Below are 24,388 nucleotides of genomic sequence, written 5' to 3'. Positions count from 1 at the left end.
TTGTTGGCCACGTGTGACCCTTTAAATGCCCCACAGCTGCTTCGGGGCTGGCCCCAAAGCCTTCTGTGGGTCCCTATATAAACACTGAGGGCAGGGGACACGTCCTCAGCTCTGTCCCCATCGTCACCTCCCAAAGTGCCCTTCCCCACATTCCCCAGGGATCACCAACCCCACTGCAAGGCATGGAGGGGCAGGACACAGGGGATGGATTCCCAGTGCCAGAGGGCAGGGATGGATGGGAGATTGGGAATTGGGAATTGTTCCCTGGCAGGGTGGGGAAGGGCTGGGATGGAAATCCCAGAGCAGCTGTGGCTGCCCCTGGATCCCTGGCAGTGCCCGAGGCCAGGCTGGACACTGGGACACCCTGGGACAGTGGCAGTGTCCCTGCCATGGCAGGGGTGGCACTGGCTGGGCTCCAGGGACAAATCCACCCCAGATCAGGAATTCTGTGAGCCAGCTTCCCCCTAGCGTTTAAAATCCAGCTGATTTTTAAAGACAACTCCCCGTTATTCCCTCTCTGACTGACACTGGGGACAAGGTGATTTCCCATCTCTAGACAGGGGCTGAGGCCAGTGAAGTTACCCTCTTAGGGCTGGAGCTTCATTAACACCTTACTACTATTAATTAGAAGTTAATTAACATTAACTCCTTCCCTTCTGGGGCAGTAATTGGGGTGCAGAGCTGCAGTGACCTCTCAGGGCTGGAGCTTCATTAACACCTTACTACTGTTAATTAGGAGTTAATTAACATTAACTCCTTCCCTTCTGGGGCAATACTTGGGTGCAGAGCTGCAGTGACCTCTCAGGGCTGGAGCTTCATTAACACTTTAATTACTCCTTCCCTTCTGGGGCAGTAATTGGGGTGCAGAGCTGCAGTGACCTCTCAGGGCTGGACTTCATTAACACTTTAATTACTCCTTCCCTTCTGGGGCAGTAATTGGGGTGCAGAGCTGCAGTGACCTCTCAGGGCTGGAGCTTCATTAACACCTTACTACAATTAATTAGGAGTTAATTAACATTAACTCCTTCCCTTCTGGGGCAGTAATTGGGGTGCAGAGCTGCAGTGACCTCTCAGGGCTGCACTTCATTAACGCTTTAATTACCCCTTCCCCTCCTTTGGGATCCTGCTGGAGAACTGGGAGAGCAGCAGGAACCTCCCCATGCAAAGGGGGCTCGGGCGTGGGCAGGGGCTGCCCGGGGGGGTGGGGTGCCCATCCCTGCAGGTGCCCAGGTGGGCATCGGGCACAGCTTGGACTCGGACTGGTGGATTACAGCTTGCTCTGATTTAGAGATGGGGTCACGGAGAGGGGTTTTAAAAGCTTTTATTTCCTTTTCATTTCTTTTATTTAACGTATTTCATTTTTATTTTCAGTTATTGTATTTAATTTCATATATTTTATTTTCATTTATTTCATGTCATAATTTTTTTTTATTTAATTTCAAAATTTTATTTTATTTAATTTCATTTTCATTTACTTTATTTCATAGATTTAATTTTATTTTATATTATTTTATTTTTATTTTATTGCATAATTTTATTTTGTTTCATTTAATTATTTTTATTTCATCTTATTTTCATTTCATTATTTCATTTTGTTTTATTTTAATTTAATTTATTTCACAGATTTTTTTATTTTATTTCATTTCATTATTTTATTTTATTTCATTTCATTATTTAATTTCATTTCATTTTCACTTATTTATTTCATAGATTTTGTTGTATTTAATTTCTTTATTTTATTTTATTGATTTTATTTTTATTTATTTCATTTAATTATTTAATTTCATTTCATTTTCACTTATTTATTTCATAGATTTTGTTGCTTTTATTTTATTTTATTGATTTTTTATTTATTTCATTTAATTATTTAATTTCATTTCATTTATTTCATAGATTTTGTTGCATTTATTTTATTTTATTTCCTTTCATTATTTAATTTCATTTCATTTTCACTTATTTATTTCATAGATTTTGTTGCATTTAATTTTTTAAAATTTTATTTAATTTTATTTCATTTTATTGATTTTATTTTTATTTATTTCATTTAATTTTTTTCATTTCATTTCATTATTTTATTTTATCATTTCATTATTTTATTTTATTATTTAATTATTTTATTTTATTTTATTGATTTTTTAATTTATTTAATTTTTTTCTTTTCTTTTCATTTCATTTAATTTCATTTCATATTTTATTTTATTTTTTCATTTCATATTTTATTTTATCATTTCATTTAATTTTATTTCATTTCATATTTTATCATTTCATTTCATTATTTTATTTTATTTTTTCATTTAATTTCATTTCATATTTTATTTTATCATTCCATTCCATTCCATTCCACTCCATTTCCATTTCCCCCACCTCTCAATCAGAATCCCCTCCATCCCGGCGGGATTCTGCAGCCCCGGGGAGCCTGGCACCGTGCCCCGGCCGTGCCCGAGGGCTGGCACTCACCTTGAGCGTGTAGACGCCCATCCTGCCCGGGACCTTGTAGAAGATGCCCTCCTCGCCGCGGGAGTTGGTGTGCAGCATGGCATTCAGGCAGGCCAGGGGGGACGTCCCGCTGCAGAGAGACCCCCGTCAGTGCCCCCGGGCAGCCCCCGGGCACGGACCCCCAGGGCATGGAACCCCCCCGGGCATGGAGCCCCAGGGCATGGAGCCCCCCAGACACGGGCAGGGACCCCCAGGGCATGGAGCCCCCCGGGGATGGAGCCCCCCCAGCCCCTGGGCAGGAGCCCAGGACACGGGCAGGGACCCCCCAGGGCATGGAGCCCACCCAGGCATGGAGTCCTCCAGCCCCGGGCAGCCCCCGGGCACAGACCCCCAGGGCATGGAGCCCCCCGGGCACGGGCAGGGACCCCCAGGGCATGGAGCACCCCCGGGCATGGAACCCCCCCGGGCATGGAACCCTCCAGGGCATGGAGCCCTCCAGGGCATGGAGCCCCCCCCGGGCATGGAGCCCCAGGGCATGGAGCCCCCCAGGGCATGGAGCCCCCCGGGCATGGAGCCCCCCAGGGCATGGAGCCCTCCAGGGCAGGGAACCCCCCCGGGCATGGAGCCCCAGGGCATGGAGCCCCCCGGGCATGGAGCCCCCCAGGGCACGGGCAGCCCCCCGGGCATGGAGCCCCCCCCGGGCATGGAGCCCTCCAGGGCATGGAGCCCCCCCCGGGCATGGAGCCCCCCAGGGCATGGAGCCCTCCAGGGCATGGAGCCCCCCCCGGGCATGGAGCCCTCCAGGGCATGGAGCCCCCCCGGGCATGGAGCCCTCCAGGGCATGGAGCCCCCCGGGCATGGAGCCCCCCAGGGCATGGAGCCCTCCAGGGCATGGAGCCCTCAGGGCATGGAGCCCCCCAGGGCATGGAGCCCCCCCGGGCACGGGCAGGAGCCCAGGGCATGGGCAGGGACCCCCCAGGGCATGGAGCCCTCCAGGGCATGGAGCTCCCCCGGGGATGGAGCCCCCCAGCCCCCGGGCAGCCCCTGGGCACGGGAAGGGACCCCCAGGGCATGGAGCCCCCCAGCCCCGGGCAGGATCCCCCCGGGGCACGGGGAGCCCCCCAGCCCCCGGGCAGCCCCCCAGGGCATGGGCAGGGAGTCCCCAGGGCACGGAGCCCCCCAGGGCACGGGCAGGGAGTCCCCCAGTGCATGGGCAGCCCCCCAGCCCCGGGCAGCCCCCAGGCAGCCCCTCAGCAGCCCCCCAGCCCCCGGCAGGAGCCCAGGGCCAGCCCCCGTTCCCAAGGCAATGCAAGCTGAAGCGGGCACGGTCAGCAATAGGGGAGACAGGGCACGGATGCTGCAGTCCTGGGAAAAGCAAACCAAACCCCCGCCGGGTTCAGGCTCGCCAAGGCTCCTCTGACACAGCCCGGAGCAGCCCCCGCGCTGGGTGAGGCTCAGAGCAGCTCCGGGCTGAGCTGAGGGTGGGCTCCAGGAGGATTCAAAGTTCTGGTGAGGGTTTTTTTCCCCAAAAAAGAACCCGTGTTCTGCTGGAGCGAGGGGTTTGGGGTGACAAATGGAAGGCAAGAGTTCCCCCTGGGAAGGGGCAGCTCTCCAATGCCACCAGGAGAGTGGAGGCAGATCCATCTTCTCACCGGGGCTGGAGCGGGGCTTGGCTGGCTTTGAACCCATCCTGCTGCAGGCAGGAGCAAGCCCAGGCAGGGCCAGCAGGTGACAGACAAGCAGGGACAGGACAGGACAGGACACGGCAGGGACAGACAAGCCCAGACTGGACACAGGGACCCCCAAACTGGAAACAGGGACCCCAGACTGGATACAGGGATCCCAAACTGGAAACAGGGACCCCAAACTGGATACAGGGATCCCAGACTGGATACAGGAACCCTAAACTGAACACAGGGATTCCAAACTGAACACAAAGCCCCAAACTGGAAACAGGGACCCCAAACTGCAAACAGGGATCCCAAACTGGAAACAGGGACCCTAGACTGGAAACAGGGACCCCAAACTGGAAACAGGGATCCCAAACTGGAAACAGGGACCCCAGACTGGATACAGGGACCCCAGACTGGATACAGGGACCTCAAACTGGAAACAGGGACCCCAGACTGGATACAGGGACACCAGACTGGATACAGGGACCCCAGACTGGAAACAGGGATCCCAGACTGGATACAGGGATCCCAGACTGGATACAGGGACACCAGACTGGATACAGGAACCCCAGACTGGATACAGGGATCCCAAACGGGATACAGGAACCACATACTGAACAGAGGGACCCCAAACTGGAAACAGGGACACCAGACTGGATATAGGGACCCCAAACTGGATACAGGGATTCCAAACTGAACACAGGGATCCCAAACGGGATACAGGGACACCAGACTGGATACAGGGACCCCAAACTGGACACAGAGCCCCAAACTGGAAACAGGGACCCCAAACTGCAAACAGGGATCCCAAACTCGATACAGGGATCCCAAACTGGAAACAGAGCCCCAGACTGGATACAGGAACCCCGAACTGAACACAGGGATCCCAAACGGGATACCGGGATCCCAAACTGCAAACAGGGATCCCAAACGGGATACAGGGACCCCAGACTGGATACAGGGATTCCAAACTGAACACAGGGATCCCAAACGGGATACAGGGACCCCAGACTGGACACAGGGACCCCAAACTGGAAACAGAGACCCCAGACTGGATACAGGGACCCCAAACTGGATACAGGGATTCCAAACTGAACACAGGGATCCCAAACGGGATACAGGGACCCCAAACTGGAAACAGGGACCCCAAACTGGAAACAGGGACCGCAGACTGGACACAGGGATCCCAAACTGGATACAGGGACCCCAGACTGGATACAGGGACCCCAAACTGGACAGAGGGACCTCCAAACTGGACACAGGGATCCCAAACTGGACAGAGGGACCTCCAAACTGGACACAGAACCCCAAACTGGACACAGGGATCCCAAACTGGACAGAGGGGCCTCCAAACTGGACACAGAACCTCAAACTGGACACAGAACCCCAAACTGGACACAGGAATCCCAGACTGGACACAGGGACCTCCAAACTGGACACAGGGACCCCATACTGGAAACAGGGACCCCAAACTGGATACAGGAACCCCAAACTGGAAACAGGGACCCCAAACTGGATACAGGGATCCCAAACTGGATACAGGGATCCCAAACTGGACACAGAATCCCAAACTGGACACAGAGCCCCTAACTGGATACAGGGACCCCAAACTGAACACAGAGCCCCAAACTGGACACAGGGACCCCAAACTGGACACAGGAACTTCCAAACTGGACAGAGGGACCTGCAAACTGGATACAGGTACCCAAAATTTAAAGCCCCACCAAACCAGCCCCAGGAGGACACGAAACCAAGCCCGGATGCTCTCCCAGCACTCAGATGAACCCAAAGCTGTTGGGCCGTGCTGGACCTGCCTGACCCTGAGGGAAAGAGCTCGAGATGTTCTCCTTGGCTCACAGCCAGGGCTGCCCTCAGCCCTGGCACTCTCTGCTCACCATCAGCCCCACAGGAGGCTGGGATAAGGTTCATCCTTGGAGATGGGATGGGATGGGATGGGATGGGATGGGATGGGATGGGATGGGATGGGATGGGATGGGATGGGATGGGATGGGATGACTGCAGCCCTTGCTGGGTCTCTGCTGCCCTTGTGCCCAGAATCCCCCAACATTCCCTGATTCCCTTCTCCCACTCCCTGTGTTCTGCACCTGGGCTGCCTCTGCTTAACTGGAATGAAACAACTGCCTAAAACCAGCCCTAGGAACCAGATTCTGTTCATTGTCACAGAATTCCAGAATCACCAGGTTGGATGAGACCTCCAAGATCATCGAGTCCAACCCAGCCCCAACAGCTCAACTCAACCCTGGCACCCAGTGCCACATCCAGGCTTGTTTTAAACACACCCAGGGATGGTGACTCCACCACCTCCCTGGGCAGATGATTCCCGTATTTTATCACCCTTTCTGTAAAAACGCTTTTTTCCTAATTTCCTCAATTCCCCCTGGTGCAGCTTAAGGCTGTGTCCTCTGGCTCTGCCAGTTCCTGGAGAAAGAGCCCAAGCCCAGCTGAGCACAGCCACCTTTCAGGAGCTGTGGAGAGTGCTGAGGTCACCCCTGAGCCTCCTTTTCTCCAGGCTGAGCACCCCCAGCTCCCTCGGCCGTTCCTCACAGGGTTTGTGTTCCCAGCCCCTCTCCAGCCTCGGGTTTGTGTTCCCAGCCCCTCTCCAGCCTCGGGTTTGTGTTCCCAGCCCCTCTCCAGCCTCGTTGCCTCCTCTGGACGCGCTCAAGCATCTCAACGTCCTTCCCAAACTGAGGGGCCAGAACTGGACACAGCCCTCGAGGTGTGACCTCACCAGTGCCCAGTGCAGGGGCAGAATGAGCTCCCTGCTCCTGCTGGCCACGCCATTCCTGACACTGGCCAGGAGCCATTGGCCTTCTTGGCCACCAGGGCACACGGCTGGCTCACGTCCAGCCTGCTGTCCATCGGGTCCCTCTCTGCCTGGCACTGTCCAGCCACTCTGTGCCCAGCCTAGAGCACTGCAGGGGTTATTGTGGCCAAAATGCAGCACTGGGCACTTGGATTTTATTGCCCTTGCTCCTGATTTTTTTGGATTTCATTGCCCTCTCTTCCTGATTTTTTTTTCTTTTATTTTATTGCCCTTTCTCCTGATTTTGGATTTTATAGCCCTTTCTCCTGATTTTGGATTTTCTTGCCCTTTCTCGTGATTTTTTGGGGGGATTTTATCTTCCTTTCTCCTGATTTTGGATTTTATTGCTGTTTCTCCTAAATTTTGGATTTGATTGCCCTTTCTCCTGATTTTTTTTATTTTATTGCCCTTTCTCCTGATTTTGAACTTTATTGCCCTTTCTCATTATTTTTGGGGGATTTTATTGCTCTTTCTCCTGATTTTTTTTTGGGATTTTATTGCCCTTTCTCCTGATTTTGGATTTTATTGCTGTTTCTCCTAAATTTTGGATTTGATTGCCTTTCTCCTGATTTTTTTTTGAATTTTATTGCCCTTTCTCCTGATTTTGGATTTTATTGCCCTTTCTCATGATTTTTTGGGGATTTTATTGCCCTTTCCCCTGATTTGGGATTTTATTGCTGTTTCTCCTAAATTTTGGATTTGATTGCCCTTTCTCCTGATTTTCTTTTATTTTATTGCCCTTTCTCCTGATTTTGGATTTTATAGCCCTTTCTCGTGATTTTTTGGGGGATTTTATTGCTCTTTCTCCTGATTTTTTTTTTTGGATTTTATAGCCCTTTCTCCTGATTTTGGATTTTCTTGCCCTTTCTCGTGATTTTTTGGGGGGATTTTATCTCCCTTTCTCCTGATTTTGGATTTTATTGCTGTTTCTCCTAAATTTTGGATTTGACTGCCCTTTCTCCTGATTTTGGATTTTATTGCCCTTTCTTGTGATTTTTTGGGGGGATTTTATTGCTCTTTCTCCTGATTTTTTTGGGATTTTATAGCCCTTTCTGCTGATTTTGGATTTTATGGCTGTTTCTCCTAAATTTTGGATTTGATTGCCCTTTCTCCTGATTTTGGATTTTATTGCCCTTTCTCGTGATTTTTTGGGGGGATTTTATTGCTCTTTCTCCTGATTTTTTGGGGATTTTATTGCCCTTTCTCGTGATTTTTTGGGGATTTTATTGCCCTTTCTCCTGATTTTGAACTTTATTGCCCTTTCTCATTATTTTTGGGGGATTTTATTGCTCTTTCTCCTGATTTTTTTCTTTTATTTTATTGCCCTTTCTCCTGATTTTGGATTTTCTTGCCCTTTCTCATGATTTTTTGGGGGGATTTTATCTCCCTTTCTCCTGATTTTGGATTTTATTGCTGTTTCTCCTAAATTTTGGATTTGACTGCCCTTTCTCCTGATTTTTTTTTATTTTATTGCCCTTTCTCCTGATTTTGGATTTTATTGCCCTTTCTTGTGATTTTTTGGGGGATTTTATTGCTCTTTCTCCTGATTTTTTTGGGATTTTATAGCCCTTTCTGCTGATTTTGGATTTTATGGCTGTTTCTCCTAAATTTTGGATTTTATTGCCCTTTCTCGTGATTTTTTGGGGGATTTTATTGCTCTTTCTCCTGATTTTTTGGGGATTTTATTGCCCTTTCTCGTGATTTTTTGGGGATTTTATTGCCCTTTCTCCTGATTTTGGATTTTATGGCTGTTTCTCCTAAATTTTGGATTTGATTGCCTTTCTCCTGATTTTTTTTTTATTTTATTGCCCTTTCTCCTGATTTTGGATTTTATTGCCCTTTCTTGTGATTTTTTGGGGGGATTTTATCTCCCTTTCTCCTGATTTTGGATTTTATTGCTGTTTCTCCTAAATTTTTGATTTGATTGCCCTTTCTCCTGATTTTTTTTTTTTATTTTATTGCCCTTTCTCCTGATTTTGAACTTTATTGCCCTTTCTCATTATTTTTTGGGGATTTTATTGCCCTTTCTCGTGATTTTTTGGGAATTTTATCGCCCTTTCTCCTGATTTTGGATTTTATTGCTGTTTCTCCTAAATTTTGGATTTGATTGCCCTTTCTCCTGATTTTTTTTTTTATTTTATTGCCCTCTCTCCTGATTTTACCACTGAAGGCCATCTCCTCCACTTCCTGGGAACACACACTGGCAATTCCCACCGTTCCACCTCAAAAGCAGCCCTTGGAGAAGCAGATGGTGTAAAAGGTGAGTTTCTGCCTGCTCCAGCTCCATCAGCACCTCCTGCTCCCCCTCAATCTGTCCCAAAGCAGCAGAGCCACCCTCAGCTCCAGCAGTGCCAACGTGCCAGTCCTGAGAGGAGGTCCCAAAATGGGATCCATCCCTCAGGAGAGAGCCTCTGGAGCTCAGCAGGACCTGGCCAAGGTCTGGAGCTGCTGAAGAACCTCTGGAGCTCAGCAGGACCTGGCCAAGGTCTGGAGCTGCTGAAGAACCTCTGGAGCTCAGCAGGACCTGGCCAAGGTCTGGAGCTGCTGAAGAACCTCTGGAGCTCAGCAGGACCTGGCCAAGGTCTGGAGCTTCTGAAGAACCTCTGGAGCTCAGCAGGACCTGGCCAAGGTCTGGAGCTGCTGAAGAACCTCTGGAGCTCAGCAGGACCTGGCCAAGGTCTGGAGCTGCTGAAGAGCCTCTGGAGCTCAGCAGGACCTGGCCAAGGTCTGGATCTGCAGAAGAACCTCTGGAGCTCAGCAGGACCTGGCCAAGGTCTGGGATTGCTGAAGAACCTCTGGAGCTCAACAGGACCTGGCCAAGGTCTGGATCTGCAGAAGAACCTCTGGAGCTCAGCAGGACCTGGCCAAGGTCTGGGATTGCTGAAGAACCTCTGGAGCTCAGCAGGACCTGGCCAAGGTCTGGGATTGCTGAAGAGCCTCTGGAGCTCAGCAGGACCTGGCCAAGGTCTGGGATTGCTCTGCTCCCCCAAGACTCTCTCAGGAAACTCCCTCAAGTCCCTCAGTTATTTCCAAAGCTCCTGCCCTGGGATGTTCTCCAGCTTGGGATCATGGTGATGGATCAGTGATGCTCTCCAGTTTGGGATCATGGTGATGGATCAGTGATGTTCTCCAGCGTGGGATCATGGTGATGGATCAGTGATGCTCTCCAGCTTGGGATCATGGTGATGGATCAGTGATGTTCTCCAGCTTGGGATCATGGTGATGGATCAGTGATGTTCTCCAGCTTGGGATCATGGTGATGGATCAGTGATGTTCTCCAGCTTGGGATCATGGTGATGGATCAGTGATGTTCTCCAGCTTGGGATCATGGTGATGGATCAGTGATCCACCAAGGGGTGGGATGAGATGGGCTTTGAGGTCCCTTCCTAAACCATTCCACCATTCCATGACTCCAAATGCCAGGAACCAAGAGCAGGAAGAGATTTCCCTGGACCTGCCTGGGCTGGTTCCACCCCAAGCCTCACCTGTGCACTGGGAAGGGACTCCAGGCCCCACCAGGACATTGGGATTGGTCCTGCCCAGTACCACGAGCCCTTCCCACAGGGCTCAGCCACCCCACGGGATGGAGCTGCCTCTGCAGGCCACTGCCCTGCCCACAGGAGCATTTCCCTGATAAAACCTGGATCAATTCCTGACAGAATACACCTGACAGGGACATCCTCCACCTCCACTAAACAGCTGGTGTCCCATCCAATGCTCCCAAAAGTCGTTTTTGGCCAAACGTTGGGCAAAAAGAGGATTCCTGCTGCAGTCCATGATGGCAAGGACACTGCTCTGGACACAACGGGGGATAGTTATCCCTCAGATTTGGGATATTCAGTGCCCACAGCTGCTTTTCCATGCAAATATTGCTCGGGATTGGGCTTTTCAGGGCTCTGCAGACAGCAGCTGGGGCTGTGCTGAGAGCAGAAGGTGGTTCCAGCTGTGTTTCCATAGTGCTATCCCAGCTCTATTCCAGGTGGGAACTCCCTGCTGGAGGTTCCAGCTGTGTTTCCATTGTGCTATCCCAGCTCTATTCCAGGTGGGAACTCCCTGCTGGAGGTTCCAGCTGTGTTTCCATTGTGCTATCCCAGCTCTATTCCAGGTGGGAACTCCCTGCTGGAGGTTCCAGCTGTGTTTCCATTGTGCTATCCCAGCTCTATTCCAGGTGGGAACTCCCTGCTGGTGGACAGCAAACCCCAGTTTTGGGGTAAGGAGTGGGATGATGACCTTTAACCACTCCCCAGAGCCAGGGACACTGACAAGTGAAGGGGATCAGGGGAAAATGCAGCTAACCCTGCTGTTCCCACTGCCCCCATCCCAGCCCAGAGCCCCGGGAAGGTCGGGACTGGGACAGCCTGGAGGCACTGGGCAGTCCTGGGCTCTGTGCACCCACAACCAGCTGGGCTGGGAGCACGGAACTCCCACCAAAATCCCACAGAATTCCCACCTGCCAGAGCTCAGGACAGCCAGCAGAGAGTGGCCAGCCTTGCCAGGGGTGATGCCTCAGGTTTCAGCTTTTGTATTTTTCACATTCTGTGCTGCTTTGGTGTGTGGGTCTGGGCTTCATATTATGGGATGGTGAGCTCTCTGCACAGAGCAGGGAGACAAAACAATTCCTGCTCCAGCTGGGGACCAAGGACAAATGACCCAAATCTCAGCCCCAAGAGCACAAACAACGTGGAATGAAGAGAGAAAAACAAGGATGGGGCTTCATAACCTAAAGCTGTGATTGTACAATTAACCCCAATGTGCAAATGGAGCAGAGCTGATCCCAGTGAGAGCCCCCGGGAGCGCTCGTGCATTTTGGGACCATTTTGGTTCCTCTTGGGTGCAGCCCTGGCTGGGCTCTGGTGCTGCCCAAGGTGGATCCATGGAGGAGATCCTTTGAATCAATCCCTGCTTTATCCTTTAGCTCTGCCCAGCCTCTGTTCCAGCTCAGCCTTCCCAAGGCATCGAGGGAAGCTCCAGACAAAGCCATCCCCAGGAACCTTTTCCCACCTCGCCGCCTGCATCCAGCTGCCACAGGCACTCAGGGGAGCATTTCCCAGTTTTTCCTCCCTGTTCCCCCTCTCGTGTGAGCCTGGAGCTCTTTGCTGAGGGCTGCAGCCTCCCCCCCAGTGCCAGGCTGGCAGTGCCAGGAGCAGGACACGGGCAGGGCTAGGGTAGCAGCCCCTCTGCCAGGTGACATTCCCCAGCATGCAGCACCCCACAAGCAGCACAGAGCCCACATGCAAAGCCAGCCCCACACAGGCAGCAGGGACAGGGACACGGCCAGGAAGGAGCTCCCAAGCCCCGGGGTTCCCAGCTGGAGGCACAGGGAGCGCAGCGTTACTCCGGGGTTACTCCCAGGAGCAGGGCAGGAGCAGGCTCTGCATTAGGGAATGGCAAGGGGGTGGGTGTTAGGAGAGGAGCTGGGCACGAGCAGTGCTGGGTCTGGTCTTACCTTCTGCAGGTGGAGTGCAGCCCAAAAAAAGGAGAGAAAGATCCCTTTAAGAACTTCAGCAAAACAATGGACTCATCAATGCACACACACCCCCCCTCCTCCCTTCCAGCACAGCCACAGCCCGGGCTTTGGGATCCCAGGGGAGAGGGAGGCCCTGCCAGGTGCCTCCAGCCCTGCCAGGACCTGCCAGGTACCTCCAGCCTGGCTCCAGCCCTGCCAGGACCTGCCAGGTGCCTCCAGCCTGGCTCCAGACCTGCCAGGTACCTCCAGCCCTGCCAGGACCTGCCAGGTACCTCCAGCCTGGCTCCAGCCCTGCCAGGACCTGCCAGGTACCTCCAGCCCTGCCAGGACCTGCCAGGTACCTCCAGCCCGGCTCCAGACTTGCCAGGACCTGCCAGGTACCTCCAGTCCTGCCAGGACCTGCCAGGTGCCTCCAGTCTGGCTCCAGACCTGCCAGGACCTGCCAGGTACCTCCAGCCTGGCTCCAGACCTGCCAGGACCTGCCAGGTGCCTCCAGCCCAGCTCCAGCCCTGCCAGGACCTGCCAGGTGCCTCCAGCCCAGCTCCAGACCTGCCAGGTACCTCCAGCCCTGCCAGGACCTGCCAGGTACCTCCAGCCTGGCTCCAGCCCTGCCAGGACCTGCCAGGTACCTCCAGCCTGGCTCCAGACCTGCCAGGTGCCTCCAGCCCGGCTCCAGCCCTGCCAGGACCTGCCAGGTGCCTCCAGCCCGGCTCCAGCCCTGCCAGGACCTGCCAGGTACCTCCAGCCTGGCTCCAGACCTGCCAGGTGCCTCCAGCCTGGCTCCAGTCCTGCCAGGTACCTCCAGCCTGGCCCCAGACCTGCCAGGTACCTCCAGCCTGGCTCCAGTCCTGCCAGGACCTGCCAGGTACCTCCAGCCCTGCCAGGACCTGCCAGGTACCTCCAGCCCGGCTCCAGACCTGCCAGGACCTGCCAGGACCTGCCAGGTGCCTCCAGCCCGGCTCCAGCCCTGCCAGGACCTGCCAGGTGCCTCCAGCCCGGCTCCAGACCTGCCAGGACCTGCCAGGTGCCTCCAGCCCGGCTCCAGCCCAGCTCCAGCCCTGCCAGGACCTGCCAGGTGCCTCCAGCCTGGCTCCAGTCCTGCCAGGACCTGCCAGGTGCCTCCAGCCCGGCTCCAGCCCAGCTCCAGCCCTGCCAGGACCTGCCAGGTGCCTCCAGCCCGGCTCCAGGGTGGAACCTTCACTGCCACCCTCACCTGGGAGTGCCCTTCATGGGAGCCAGGAGTGCCCTGGGGACGTGCCCCGCGTGGGAACCCCGCGGAGTAGGAAGTTACTCACTCCTTCTCCCCCCTCTGCGCCGCACCCCAAACTCCCCGTTCGGTGGAGCAGGAGCTTCCTTACCCCAGGGGCTCGCCAGGAATGGGAAGCAGCGCCCGCCTGGAGCGTTCCCCAGAGCCCAGGGCAGCTCAGTCTGCGCCAGCCCTGCCACAGCAGCACCCCGAGGGGCATCTCTGCCTCCAGCCCAGGATCTGGGGGTTCCTGCGGTGCCCCCAGAGCAGGAATGGGTGCAGGAGCACGGGGAGATGCAGTTGAGGAGCACTGAGAGCCCAGGAGAAACCTGGGCATGGGGGGGATCAGCCTGGAGGACACCACAAAGCCCTCAGAACACGCTGAAGTTGACTAATTAAAAGCCTTAATTAAAGGTCTGTCGCCACGACCAGACCTGAGCTGCAGGGACATCAGAGACTGGGATGTGATGAGTCCTGGCTGGGCACAAAATCCCTTTCCAGCCTTTCCACCTGGTGGGGGAAGTGCAGGCAGCAGCCCCAGGAGCACAGCACTGGTGCCCACAGGTCCTGCTCATCCCCAGGGAATGGGAACCAGCAGCTCCTGATCCCAGCAATCAACAGAGGGGCTCCTCCCTCGGAGGCTTTTGGGGCCCAGAGTTTAAAATTTAAGTGGGTTTGGGATCCTCTCTGTGCTACAGAACCACAAGCCAGCTTGGACTGAAGAGAAACACCAAGCTCAGGGATTTTTTGGGGCCTCGGCTCTGGTGTTTTCCAAGAGGTTCCAGCCCACATTTCTCCTTGCAACACTGAAAATTTCTCTGCAATTTTGTCTTGGGGAAACAGCAAAAACTGCTACAACCAGGCTGGGCTGGGGTGAGAGAGGGGCAGTATCCTCTCAGTTATGGATTTCACACCTGTGGAAGAGGGAAATGCACAGGGAAACCTGCTGGGTTTCCCCTGCACACAAGAATTGTATTTAATCCTCCCTGACAGTGGCAGCAACCCAGCCTTTCTGTGGCAGTGCTCTTGCTGAGCAATTACATTTCAAATCAGTGTTCTGCCCTGCATTTGTTAACTGTGGGTTCACAGCTCTTCTCTGTGCTCTGCACAGGCACTTCAGGCCCTGCCAGGAGCTCTGAGCTCTGCCTGGATCCTTCTCCTCTCCAGGTGAGCACTCCCAGCTCAGCTCCAGCCCTGGGGCCTCCTCTGGGCTCTCTCCAGGTGCTCCAGAGAAAGCCAAACCCCACTGGGAGCTGCAGGGACTCCCTGGAGCCCTCCCTGCTGCAGCCCCAACCCCGAGGAGCTCTCAGAGACAAACCCCGAACCATCCCACAAGGAAAATGCCCCCCCTGCCACACAAATCCCCCTTCCCCCTGGAAGAGGCACAGAACCCCAGCTGTGAGCTGGAAATCCTGCACAGGAAAACCCCAAGAGGGTTTTCGTGGACATTCCACCAGTCCCACATTGCAAGGACCTCACTCAGGGGGATCCCAGGGGAGCCAGGCTGGTGATTCCTTAGGGAGGAATGTCTGGGTGTCCCTGTCCCAGCCCAGACACTCAAGGTGAGCAATATCCAGCCCCTGGGACCAGATCTCAGCATGGGAAGTGTTTAAAACGTGGCAGAAGGTTTATACACTGTGTGTGTTTGTATATAAATTCCGAGGTAATTTATATACATGTTCTAAACGTTGATTTAGAAATGAAACATTTCTAAACGTTGATTTAGAAATGCTGTGGAATAGGATAGATATTGTTGAGAGAGAAATGCAAATAGAAATAAGTTTTGAAGGATGTAAAAAAGTAATGTAAAAAAGAATTGTAAAAAGATTTTACAAATTTCTTTGTAAAAAAGAAATGCTTATAGCATATTGTAATTAGGAGATAGCTGACTTCTGATTGCAATGGTGTGAATTGTAACTTCTGTCTTATCTCACCCTTCACATGAGACTAAAAATACAAGTTTTTAAAACACCTCTCAGGGTCAGAAAAAAAAAAAAAAAAACGTAATCAGACATCCCAGGAGCCAGGGAATGGCTCCCACTGCCCGAGGGCAGGGCTGGATGGGATTTTGGGAATTAGGAATTGCTGTGCCCTGGCACAGGGTGCCCAGGGCAGCTGTGGCTGCCCCTGCATCCCTGGCAGTGCCCAAGGCCAGGCTGGAGGTGTCCCTGCCATGGCAGGGGTGGCACTGGGTGGGATTTAAAGCCCCTTCCCACCCAACCCACCCTGGGATTCTCTGATTCCCTCTCTGCTCCAAACACCACCAGTGAAAAGGGAAACTGTGTTTCTGTGCCTTTTTTCCCTCTGAGCAGGCACAGACTGGATCTCCTGGGTCCCAGCTGGGCTCCTGCCCGGGGCTCTGCCCCAAAACCACGGGATTTTGGTAAAAAGCTCCATCAGGGTCAGTGCTGGGTGTTTGCTGCCCTTGTGCTCTGCCACCAGTCTGACCAGTGAGCTCCAGTCTGACCAGTGAGCTCCAGGCTGACCAGTGAGCTCCAGGCTGACCAGTCCATCTCCAGGCTGACCAGTGAGCTCCAGGCTGACCAGTCCATCTACAGGCTGACCAGTGCCCCTCCAGTCTGACCAGTGAGCTCCAGTCTGACCAGTGAGCTCCAGTCTGACCAGTGCCCCTCCAGTCTGACCAGTGAGCTCCAGGCTGACCAGTCCATCTACAGGCTGACCAGTCCATCTCCAGTCTGACCAGTGCCCCTCCAGGCTGACCAGTGAGCTCCAGGCTGACCAGTGAGCTCCAGGCTGACCAGTCCATCTACAGGCTGACCAGTGCCCCTCCAGGCTGACCAGTGAGCTCCAGGCTGACCAGTGCCCCTCCAGGCTGACCAGTGAGCTCCAGGCTGACCAGTGAGCTCCAGGCTGACCAGTCCATCTCCAGTCTGACCAGTCCATCTCCAGTCTGACCAGTGAGCTCCAGTCTGACCAGTGAGCTCCAGTCTGACCAGTGCCCCTCCAGGCTGACCAGTGAGCTCCAGGCTGACCAGTGAGCTCCAGGCTGACCAGTCCATCTCCAGTCTGACCAGTGCCCCTCCAGTCTGACCAGTGAGCTCCAGGCTGACCAGTCCATCTCCAGTCTGACCAGTGAATTCCAGTCTGACCAGTCCATCTCCAGTCTGACCAGTGAATTCCAGTCTGACCAGTCCATCTCCAGTCTGACCAGTCCATCTCCAGTCTGACCAGTGAATTCCAGTCTGACCAGTGAGCTCCAGGCTGACCAGTCCATCTCCAGTCTGACCACTGAGCTCCAGGCTGACCAGTGAGCTCCAGTCTGACCAGTCCATCTCCAGGCTGACCAGTGAGCTCCAGTCTGACCAGTCCATCTCCAGTCTGACCACTGAGCTCCAGTCTGACCAGTCCATCTCCAGTCTGACCACTGAGCTCCAGTCTGACCAGTCCATCTCCAGTCTGACCAGTGAATTCCAGTCTGACCAGTCCATCTCCAGTCTGACCAGTGAATTCCAGTCTGACCAGTCCATCTCCAGTCTGACCAGTCCATCTCCAGTCTGACCAGTGAATTCCAGTCTGACCAGTGAGCTCCAGGCTGACCACTGAGCTCCAGGCTGACCAGTGAGCTCCAGTCTGACCAGTCCATCTCCAGGCTGACCAGTGAGCTCCAGTCTGACCAGTCCATCTCCAGTCTGACCAGTGAGCTCCAGTCTGACCAGTGAGCTCCAGTCTGACCAGTGAGCTCCAGTCTGACCAGTGCCCCTCCAGGCTGACCAGTGAGCTCCAGGCTGACCAGTCCATCTCCAGGCTGACCAGTGCCCTCAGGCTGACCAGTCCATCTCCAGTCTGACCAGTGCCCCTCCAGGCTGACCAGTGAGCTCCAGGCTGACCAGTGAGCTCCAGTCTGACCAGTGCCCCTCCAGGCTGACCAGTCCATCTCCAGTCTGACCAGTGAGCTCCAGGCTGACCAGTGCCCCTCCAGGCTGACCAGTGAGCTCCAGGCTGACCAGTGCCCCTCCAGGCTGACCAGTGAGCTCCAGGCTGACCAGTCCATCTCCAGTCTGACCAGTCCATCTCCAGTCTGACCAGTGAGCTCCAGGCTGACCAGTGAGCTCCAGTCTGACCAGTCCATCTCCAGTCTGACCAGTCCATCTCCAGTCTGACCAGTGAGCTCCAGTCTGACCAGTGAGCTCCAGTCTGACCAGTGCCCCTCCAGGCTGACCAGTGAGCTCCAGGCTGACCAGTGAGCTCCAGTCTGACCAGTGAGCTCCAGGCTGACCAGTGCCCCTCCAGGCTGACCAGTGAGCTCCAGGCTGACCAGTCCATCTCCAGGCTGACCAGTGAGCTCCAGGCTGACCAGTCCATCTCCAGGCTGACCAGTGCCCTCAGGCTGACCAGTCCATCTCCAGTCTGACCAGTGAGCTCCAGGCTGACCAGTGAGCTCCAGTCTGACCAGTGAGCTCCAGTCTGACCAGTGAGCTCCAGGCTGACCAGTCCATCTCCAGGCTGACCAGTGCCCCTCCAGGCTGACCAGTGAGCTCCAGTCTGACCAGTGAGCTCCAGGCTGACCAGTCCATCTCCAGGCTGACCAGTGCCCTCAGGCTGACTTAGCTGCAGTTGGTGAATTTGGATTAACACTATTTAGTTTAGCACTGCCTAATTTAACAATGCCTAGTTTAACCCTCTCTGCCTAGTTTAACCCTGTGTGTCTAGTTTAACACTGCCTAGTTTAACTTTGTCTAGTTTAACCCTGTGTGTCTAGTTTAACTCTGTCTAGTTTAACTCTGTCCAGTTTAACCCTGTCTGTCTATTTTAACACTGTCTAGTTTAACCCTGTCTATCTAGTTTAACACTGCCTAGTTTAACTCTGTCTAGTTTAACTCTGTCTAGTTTAACCCTGTCTGCCTAGTTTAACCCTGCCTAGTTTAACTCTGTCTAGTTTAACCCTGTGTGTCTAGTTTAACCCTGCCTAGTTTAACACTGCCTAGTTTAACCCTGTGTGTCTAGTTTAACACTGCCTAGTTGAACTCTGTCTAGTTTAACCCTCTCTGTCTAGTTTAACCCTGTCTGTCTAGTTTAACTCTGTCTAGTTTAACCCTGTCTATCTAGTTTAACACTGCCTAGTTTAACCCTTCCTGGTTGAACTCTGTCTAGTTTAACCCTGTCTGTCCAGTTTAGCACTGCCTAGTTTAACTCTGTCTAGTTTAACCCTGTCTGTCCAGTTTAACCCTGTCTATCTAGTTTAACACTGTCTAGTTTAACCCTGTGTGTCTAGTTTAACTCTGTCCAGTTTAACCCTGTCTAGTTTAACCCTGTCTATCTAGTTTAACACTGCCTAGTTTAACTCTGTCTAGTTTAACCCTGTGTGCCTAGTTTAACAATGCCTAGTTTAACACTGCCTAGTTTAACCCTGTGTGTCTAGTTTAACACTGCCTAGTTTAACCCTGTGTGTCTAGTTTAACACTGCCTAGCTGAACCCTGTCTAGTTTAACCCTGTCTGTCTAGTTTAACCCTGTGTGTCTAGTTTAACAGTGCCTAGTTTAACACTGTCTGTCTAGTTTAACCCTGTGTGTCTAGTTTAACTCTGCCTAGTTTAACTCTGCCTAGTTTAACCCTGTGTGTCTAGTTTAACAGTGCCTAGTTTAACCCTGTGTGTCTAGTTTAACACTGTCTAGCTGAACCCTGTCTAGTTTAACCCTGTCTGTCTAGTTTAACCCTGTGTGTCTAGTTTAACAATGCCTAGTTTAACTCTGCCTAGTTTAACCCTGTGTGTCTAGTTTAACTCTGCCTAGTTTAACCCTGTGTGTCTAGTTTAACAGTGCCTAGTTGAACCCTGTCTAGTTGAACCCTGCCTAGTACAGAGCTGCAGCTGCCCCCAAAGCCTGGCTGTCCCTCCCTCCCTCCCTCTGGTCACTCCCCAGGAGCTGAATTTGAAAATGAGCTCCGCTGGGTCCCTGGGATGGGGAAATCCCACATTTCCCACAGCTAACAGCCCTGGCCATCCCCAGCTCCAGTGGGACAGCACAGATCCTGCAAAGCAGAAGGATTGCTGCATCCAGCTGCCAGAGGGGAGTGGAAACCACCATGCAGCCAAACTTAGGATGGCTGCTTAATTCCAAACTAGGTAAGTCCAAACTAGATAAGCCCAGCCCATCCTCTTTACGCCCCTCTCTTTTTCTTTGCTCTCAGGAAACTGAAGAATTGCCTTGCACTTCACATGGGTTACTGCTCCTTGCTGATCCCTACCAGGATTCCAGGGCTCTGGAATCCAGCTGAGCAGCTCAGGAGCTGCTCCATGCCCAGACCACGTGGGTTTCATGGAGCTGGCTCTGCTCTGCCCAGCCCACCAGGCTGCTCGGGGACCAGGAATGTCCCTAAGGAATAACCACAAGCCCCTGCAGGTAACACAAGGGTGAACAGCACCAGGAATCCACTTTTCCAGATAAGGATCTTTAACTGAGGCTGCTCTGTTACTCCCTGGGTAACTCTTAGGTCAAACTGACCGTTCACTTCTTTTTTTGAAGCAGAAATCAAAATTTGTGACATTTCCTTCAGTCCCTGAAGCTCCTGACCAGGGCTGGGTTATCCTATAAAGGAGCTGCAGCCAACTCCTTTTTTTAATCCATTTATCCTCCACAGGAGCTGCAGCCAAGCCCTGCACACCTGGGAATCAGGGATGAGCTCACCCAGCTCAGTGGGGAAAAAGCACTTGGGAGCTGTTTGGAAACAGGACCCAGACTCCAAACCTGAAATATTTCAGCCCCAGAACTCCTCAGGAGCTGGGGGTTAGCAGCAAACTGGTTAACACCAAGCTGGAACCAGAGCATCAGTGGGTTTTCCTGCTTTACTCAACTCACCTGATTTCCTTAAGTCCTTCTTTCTGGATAACTTGAAGGATCTCCTTATGGCTCATGGGTGTGTTGGGATATTTCTCCAGGACCTGGCAAGAAAGAGCAGATCGAGAGGGAGTTATTCCTTTGCATTCTGAATTTCCATCCAGCTCCACCAAACCCTCCATTTCATGGCAGTTACTCCTTTGCAATCTGAATTTCCATCCAGCTCCACCAGAACCTCCATTTCATGGCAGTTACTCCTTTGCATTCTGAATTTCCATCCAGCTGCACCAAACCCTCCATTTCATAGCAGTTAATCCTTTGCATTCTGAATTTCCATCTAGCTCCACCAAACCCTCCATTTCATGGCAGTTATTCCTTTGCATTCTGAATTTCCATCTAGCTGCACCAGAACCTCCATTTCATGGCAGTTATTCCTTTGCATTCTGAATTTCCATCCAGCTGCACCAGAACCTCCATTTCATGGCTTGCACTTCTGCAAGGACACAACCCAGGGAGAACTACAGACCCTCCACACCTGCCCAGCAGCCCCTGAAGGAGCTGAGAGGTTCCAGAGGTTGCCTAAAGGACTTTTCTCAGTGCAATTCCCACTTTATTTCCTCAGACAGCACTTCCTGCAGAATGAAATGCTCCTTTAGCTCCCCAGGCAGGAACTGCACTGTCCCTCAGCCACGCTTCCAAAACCCCAAATCCTTCTGCTGACACACCTTCAGCAGCGTGGCTGAAAAGCTGAAGGAAAATGGGGTTTGGCACTGCTGGGGTGTTCCTTTTAGCTCACAGCTGTAACTTATTTCTGTTTCTTCAGGGAGGCCCCGACCTCAACAGGTGTCCTCACAGGGGGCACCAGTAAATGTTGGGTTTTGGGGATTTTTTTCTGCCTCTGTTGAGGTTGGGATTGAAGGTACTTGAGATGATAGTTCACATTCAGACTCAGGTGTTTATTGTTTTTTATTTATGTTACAGTCTCACAGCAGTGAGTTCTGCAGTTCTTCACTAACAAGGCACAACATGGCCAACTATCTCTTGGTACAGGGTCTTTTAAGGCTAAACTATCCAATTAAGAAATGACACCTAAATTATTTTCACTTTTAACCCAATGACTAATCACTCAAAGGCTTTTTTTTGTCCCGTTACAAAACACCACCCAAACCCATGGAGAAGGAGGTGAAGAAGAAGGAGCAGCCACTGCCCTAAAACCTCCATTTATACATATTTCTATATTCTAAAACCCCAAACTCTAGGTTTTCCACCCTGTGACATCACACACTTGTAACCAACTCCACACCCGTAATCCCAGCGCTCTCAATCCATTTTGGAAACCTTCTCCAGGGCCTCAGGCCAAAGGCAGAGCTCTCCTGGGGGCCAGAGTCTGTCAGCACAGAATTCTCAGCATCCAGGGCCCCAACAAGGGGCTGTTTGAAACCCTCTGCACACACAAAGTTCCCAAGTCTGGCCCACAAAAATGGCTTTTTTGGTTGAAGTGGCGCAGTGCCAGCCCTGCCCCAGCTCCTGGGGTCCCTGAGCCCCCTCCCAGGGGAGGCAGAAGTGCAGGCAGAAGTGCAGCTGCAGGGAGCTGCTGCAGGCTGCAGCAGGCAGATGCCACTCACCACACGTCACTGGGATATTTCAGGCCATAGTTGTGCCGGGGAGGAGGATGGGCAGGAAATGCCTCGTTTCCTTCTTAATCATCAGCTTCTGACCCCAGCCCAGCACATCAAAGCCGGGCCTGACTTAGGCTCAGCCCAGAGTGCTCAGCACAAAGCCCAGGGTGACTCTGCAGAAGGAGAGGAGCAGTTCCCATTCCTCCCTTGAGCAGAACCCACAGCCCTCCAGGACCTGGCCATGATTCCCTCAGGGAACAGCAGGTTATCCCAGCCAGCTCTCTGGGAAGGTTTTGGGAGGTTCTGCAGAGCTGCAGCAGCTCAGGGAACAGCAGGTTATCCCAGCCAGCTCTCCTGGAAAGGTTTTGGGAGGTTCTGCAGAGCTGCAGCAGCTCAGGGAACAGCAGGTTATCCCAGCCAGCTCTCTGGAAAGGCTTTGCCAGGAGCTGCAGCAGCTCAGGGAACAGCAGGTTATCCCAGCCAGCTCTCTGGGAAGGTTTTGGGAGGTTCTGTAGGGCTGCAGCAGCTCAGGGAACAGCAGGTTATCCCAGCCAGCTCTCTGGGAAGGTTTTTCCAGGAGCTGCAGCAGCTCAGGGAACAGCAGGTTATCCCAGCCAGCTCTCTGGGAAGGTTTTGGGAGGTTCTGCAGAGCTGCAGCAGCTCAGGGAACAGCAGGTTATCCCAGCCAGCTCTCTGGGAAGGTTTTGGGAGGTTCTGCAGAGCTGCAGCAGCTCAGGGAACAGCAGGTTATCCCAGCCAGCTCTCTGGAAAGGCTCTGGCAGGCCCTGCAGAGCTGCAGCAGCTCCCTGCTCTCAGAACAAATCCCTGCTTTCAGCTCCATCTGCAGCTCTGGAGGCTCCAGCTGATGGCCCCATCCTGGAAAATCTCTTCTGAAGTGGTGTTAAAGCCTGACTTTCACAAAACTGTCCCTGTGTCACCACTTCCCACTGTCACTACTGTCACACCATTGTCCCAATGTCACCATTTCCCATTGTCCCAATTTCCCACTGTCACACAACTGTCCCAATGTCACTATTTCCCATTATCCCACTGTCACCACTGTCACCACTGTCCCAATGTCACCATTTCCCACTGTCACTACTGTCACACCATTGTCCCAATGTCACCATTTCCCATTGTCACCAGTTTCACCATTTCCCATTTTCACTACTGTCCCAATGTCACCATTTCCCACTGTCACCACTGTCCCTGTGTCACCATTTCCCATTGTCCCAATGTCACCATTTCCCACTGTCCCACTGTCACCACTTCCCACCATGGAACGGTTTGGGTGGGAAGGGGCCCTAAAGCCCATCCAGTGCCACCCCTGCCACGGCAGGGACACCTCCCACATCCCAGGTCACCCCAAGCCCCGTCCAGCCCGGCCTTGGGCACTGCCATGTCAGTGGCATTGGCTGGCACTGCCACAGCCTCAGGGGCTCATCCCAGCTCATGCCAGCTCTGCTGTGACCCCACAGCAGCAGGATGCAGAGCTGGGGTGTTTGCAGAGTGATCTCAGTGCGGGTTTTGGTTTCCATCACCCCCCTGAGCTGTGCTCTGCCCGGGACAGAGCTCACCCTGTGCCACCAGCCCGGAGCTGCATCCAAAGCTGGCAGCCCAGGGAGGGCCACACATGAAGGACAGCTCCATTTCCATCCCTGGTTCCACCTTTGCAGTGCAGGTGGTGAAATCAGGAGAGGAGTGAAGCAGTGCTGAGAGTGCATCCACAGGGAACTCGGGGCCACTTCCACCACACCAAACTCTGGGCATTTTCCTATCCTGGCCTCTGTGTCACCCCAACTTTCCCTCCCAGGACGTGCTCAGCCTGGAGCAGCAGCAGCAGCACAATTGATTCATTTGTCACCAGGCAGCCCCAGTGAAGGCTGTGTTCCACCAGGGAACCTCAGCCAGGGCAGAGCTGCTGCACTTCTGTCCCTGCACCTTTCCAGGTAACCCTTGCATGCCCACAGGGCTCTGTCCTGGGCCTGAGCTCAGCAGGGTGAGGACATTGCCTGGCTCCCTGCAGACCCTGCTGGGCTGCTCTGGGAGCTCACTGGGGAGCATCAACCAGCTCTGCCCGGTGCCTCTGCTCTCCAGGAGATTCCCAGCACCACAGACTCCGTTAGATTGGAAAAGCCCTTGGAGATCACCGAGTCCAACCCATCCCCCAGCACTGCCAAAGCCACCACTGCCCCCTGTCCCCAAGTGTCACATGCACAGGGCTTTTAAATCCTTCCAGGGATGGGCACTCCAAACCTGCCTGCCAAGGCCTGCCCACTCTTTCCAGGGAGAAATTCCTGCTGCTGTCCACCCTGAGCCTGCCCTGGCC

General features: G+C 53.1%; 1 protein-coding gene across 1 annotated transcript in view; it reads right to left on the bottom strand.

Annotated features, from left to right (window-relative positions):
- The window catches only part of ASXL2 (ASXL transcriptional regulator 2), an 88,829-nt gene that overhangs the window by 35,143 nt on the left and 29,298 nt on the right, over positions 1-24,388 (bottom strand). The window contains exons 2-3 of the mRNA XM_053937406.1: positions 20,462-20,544; positions 2,458-2,566 (exon numbers count right to left, since the gene is read on the bottom strand). Coding sequence (XP_053793381.1) covers positions 2,458-2,566; positions 20,462-20,544 — 192 coding nt within the window. The remainder of the gene's footprint in view (positions 1-2,457; positions 2,567-20,461; positions 20,545-24,388) is intronic.

The sequence above is a fragment of the Vidua chalybeata genome, chromosome 3 (assembly GCF_026979565.1).
Source record: "Vidua chalybeata isolate OUT-0048 chromosome 3, bVidCha1 merged haplotype, whole genome shotgun sequence".
In the NCBI taxonomy this organism is placed as follows: domain Eukaryota; kingdom Metazoa; phylum Chordata; class Aves; order Passeriformes; family Viduidae; genus Vidua; species Vidua chalybeata.
The sequence above is the reverse complement of the archived record's forward strand: the minus strand, read 5'-3'. Positions and strand labels throughout refer to the sequence as shown.